General features: G+C 31.1%; 1 protein-coding gene across 1 annotated transcript; it reads right to left on the reverse strand.

Annotated features, from left to right (window-relative positions):
• Positions 1-696: 696 nt before the first annotated feature.
• LOC111684870 lies at positions 697-2,823 on the reverse strand. Its single transcript, XM_023447089.2, has one exon. The coding sequence runs from the start codon at positions 2,785-2,787 to the stop codon at positions 880-882; it is 1,908 nt and encodes a 635-aa protein (XP_023302857.2). The 5' UTR covers positions 2,788-2,823; the 3' UTR covers positions 697-879.
• Between the last annotated feature and the right edge of the window lie 840 nt (positions 2,824-3,663).

The raw sequence follows: 3,663 nt of genomic DNA on the forward strand, positions 1-3,663 counted from the left end.
CTAGAACTGAACTAGAACTGAACTAGAACTGAACTAGAACTGAACTAGAACTGAACTAGAACTGAACTAGAACTGAACTAGAACTGAACAAGAACTGAACTAGCACTGTACTAGAACTTAATTAGAACTGCACTAGAACTGAACTAGAACTGAACTAGAACTGAACTAGAACTAAACTAGCACTGAACTAGAACTAACTAGAACTGAACTAGAACTAAACTAGAACTGAGCTACAACTGAACTAGAACTAAACTAGTACTAAACTAGAAATGAAATAAAACTGAACTAGAACTGAACTAGAACTGAATTAGAAATGAACTAGAACTGAACTAGAACTTAATTGGAACTGAACTAGAACTGAACTAGAACTGAACTAGAACTGAACTAGAACTGAACTAGAACTGAACTAGAACTGAACTAGAACTGAACTAGAACTGAACTAGAACTGAACTAGAACTGAACTAGAACTGAACTAGAACTGAACTAGAACTGAACTAGAACTGAACTAGAACTGAACTAGAACTGAACTAGAACTGAAATAGAACTGAACTAGAACTGAACATTTTAATTATAATTAATGTTGTAAGAGTTATAACTTATTGATGATGGATAGATTTCAATTTAATTAAATGAACTGTTTCTATATTACATTTGGTTCCGTTAAAAAAATCATAAAATTTTTCATTAGGTCCGTGACCTTTATTAATAAACAAATATTTGTTTACATATATATTTATAAATAGTTTCGTATTAAATTTATTAACTTTAATTAATATATTTTTGTCTTACTTTAAAAATCTTTACACACTAAGTCGTATACATACATTATTTTATAAATAAATATTTTAAAATTATCATTGAAATTAGATTATCACAACTTTACAAACATTGATTTATCATACACTTCGTTATGGGATTCATTGCATTAATAGACTTGCATTGAAATGCCTCCTGAAATTCAGGCATATTCATATAACTACGATTAATTAATGCACTATACGTAGCATCGTTGCGACCACAAAACAGTTGAGCTACAGCATAGAACATAACACGCATTGAATCTAGTTTAAAATATTCCAATATGAAATCTTCGGCTATAGCGAAATTTTCACTTTCTAACCAGAATTTATAATCTGCCAGTGACTGAATAAAAACACTATAAAAATTGAAGATATCATTAATCTGATCCATACTTAATTCTTGGTATATATCAAAATCTTCCGCATTTAAAGAGGTTTGATGACTTAAACAATCTATAGCTGAATAGAAACCATCTGAATTTTCTAATAGTTTAGAATTTTGCCACATTTCACGATCATATGAGGCAAAGTAGTGGAGTCGTGGTCTGTATACTAATAAAATGGAAAAGTTAATAAACTCTTGAAAAAATTGCAAATCATCGGTGTCCTTGTAGGGATTTAAGAATTCAAAGCGCAATTTAAGTCTTCGTAATTCCAAAAGATATGAATAGAATGCAGGTTTTTCATTTGTAAAGAACTCCGATTTGTATATTGTAGTATAGGTTTCCATATTCAAATATTGTTTGACATACTTTTTAATAGATCTTTCAATATTCAGATCTTTGCGCTCTGAGCGATGCTGAAAGAGACGTTCAACCGACGAGCTCATAATGGTTTCTCGATAATGCTTTTGAAATCTTGTGGTGTGAAAGAGATACGAGGCCATTGCTACCTCCCGACGAAAGTGCATGTTAAAAGCATACCAATTCCAGTATTCCACTTGTAAAAGACTGTCGAATTCCTCGGCTAAAGGAAAGCAATCTTCAATAATGGCGATTTGCTGATAAGATTGCCATAGTATAAAATTATAGATTATACGTGGATTAGTGTAGCGCAGTAAAGACATTATCTCGCTTAATTTATCGGTGGAGATCATAATTTTACGTGCATTTTCAATATCCAACTCGGTAAAATTCAGACGTGGAAATAAACGTTGAAAGAATTCACTCATGGTTTCGTCTAGTAATAGATTTGAGATATCATCTATTTCCCCCGAAATGGCAACTTCTCCTTTTAGTTGGCGACACAATAGCCACAATTCTCCTCCAATAATGTCGGCTATTTGATCTTTACGACGTCCCAACAAGGGCAGTAAACTTTGTTTAAAATCATTATAATCCAGACATTGAAGATCATCATTTGGTGTAACGTATATAGCTTTTTCAGCAAAGTATATTTTGAAAAATGTATTCATACCATGAGCACTAAATTCTGCCGCCAAAGCTGGCCAATTCAAATCCAACTGTTGCCTATACTTCTGCCATTGGTATTCCAAAAATGGCCATTTTCGTAAAAGATCATGATCATGCTTTAAGAAGGATATATCATTGATCATTCGTAGCCACATTTTACGTTTTTCATTTGGATTATTTTGTGATTTCTTACAGAGATTGTATAAATTGCGCACCAATATACCGGGTAAAGTGTTAAAGTATTTTTTATGTGTTTCAAAAAATGAATAATAATCTTGTTTATTATATAGAAATGGCTCAATATCTTGATCACTTTCCCATATATCCTGTCGCTCTTCACTTTGGTTTTCTGATATTATACCCTTTTGGAAATTTTCAAAATTACCACAAGCATGTTGGAAAAAGTTTTCACATGCCTCCTCATTATGATCTACTATATTGATCATATTTCTTAAATAATTCCGATAAATATATGTAAAATTTTGTGCACTGGCATTTACATTCAATACTTTTGCATTTGAGTTCAATATCAAAAATACAACAACAATAATTGCACTTCTCGGTTTCAGTTTCATTTTAAAATTTATGATTTTCGCGTTTACGTTGTTCACTTATTGAAATGTTGCAAAATACTATTCTCGCATTGTCATTCATTGGATTTTGTATTAGCGAAACGAGTTCTAAAACATTTTAAGCTGATAAGCGTATTTTTTGTTGTTTTTTGTAATTGATAAGCGGGGAAATGTTTCATTCAAAATTTTTTAAACAAAAATTGACCCTTGCAAAAAAAATAATTAATAAACATTAAAATCAACATATGGACATACATTTGTGCAAATATCAATTTCATTTTTTACAGTTGAAAAGTCTGTGGCACGTGAATCACTTTGGTCACTTTTGATGATATGATTTTGACGTCGTGATGGACTGCTAATCGTTTATTGGTTAAAAGTTTTTTTTATACAAGGTACATTTTACAATAATTTATAATATACACTTTTAATTTGCTTGAGATACTGATCTAGTGAAGAGTAATTTTTCGGAACAGATCTCACAACAAATAAAGAAATTCATTAGTTTTACTCAAAATTTTTTATTATTTAACCCTTAGTGGTTTGTTATAAAATTTAGTTCAAGATTGCCCCCTCGCTGGGATCACAACAGTTCAACTAAGTATTAATGAATTAGAAAACGAAAAATTATTTTTAGTAAGGTGTAACTAACTGACTGGCTCTAATTCATACCAGATAGGTCTCGAAGGTAAACCTTGTAAAGGAGTCACTTTAGTGTACCTTTTCTAGGAGAGAAAAGGGACTGTCATAACTTTAGAATAAACTATAGACTAGACTAAACTATAGACTAGACTATAGAATAGACTATAGACTAGACTATAGACTAGACTATAGACTAGACTATAGACTAGACTATAGACTAGACTATAGACTAGACTA

This window comes from Lucilia cuprina, chromosome 4 (assembly GCF_022045245.1).
Source record: "Lucilia cuprina isolate Lc7/37 chromosome 4, ASM2204524v1, whole genome shotgun sequence".
Taxonomy (NCBI): Eukaryota; Metazoa; Arthropoda; class Insecta; order Diptera; family Calliphoridae; genus Lucilia; species Lucilia cuprina.

Excerpts from the sequence above, each read along its gene's own strand:
- LOC111684870 (XM_023447089.2), bottom strand. The coding sequence starts at position 2,787 with ATGAAACTGAAACCGAGAAGTGCAATTATTGTTGTTGTATTTTTGATA.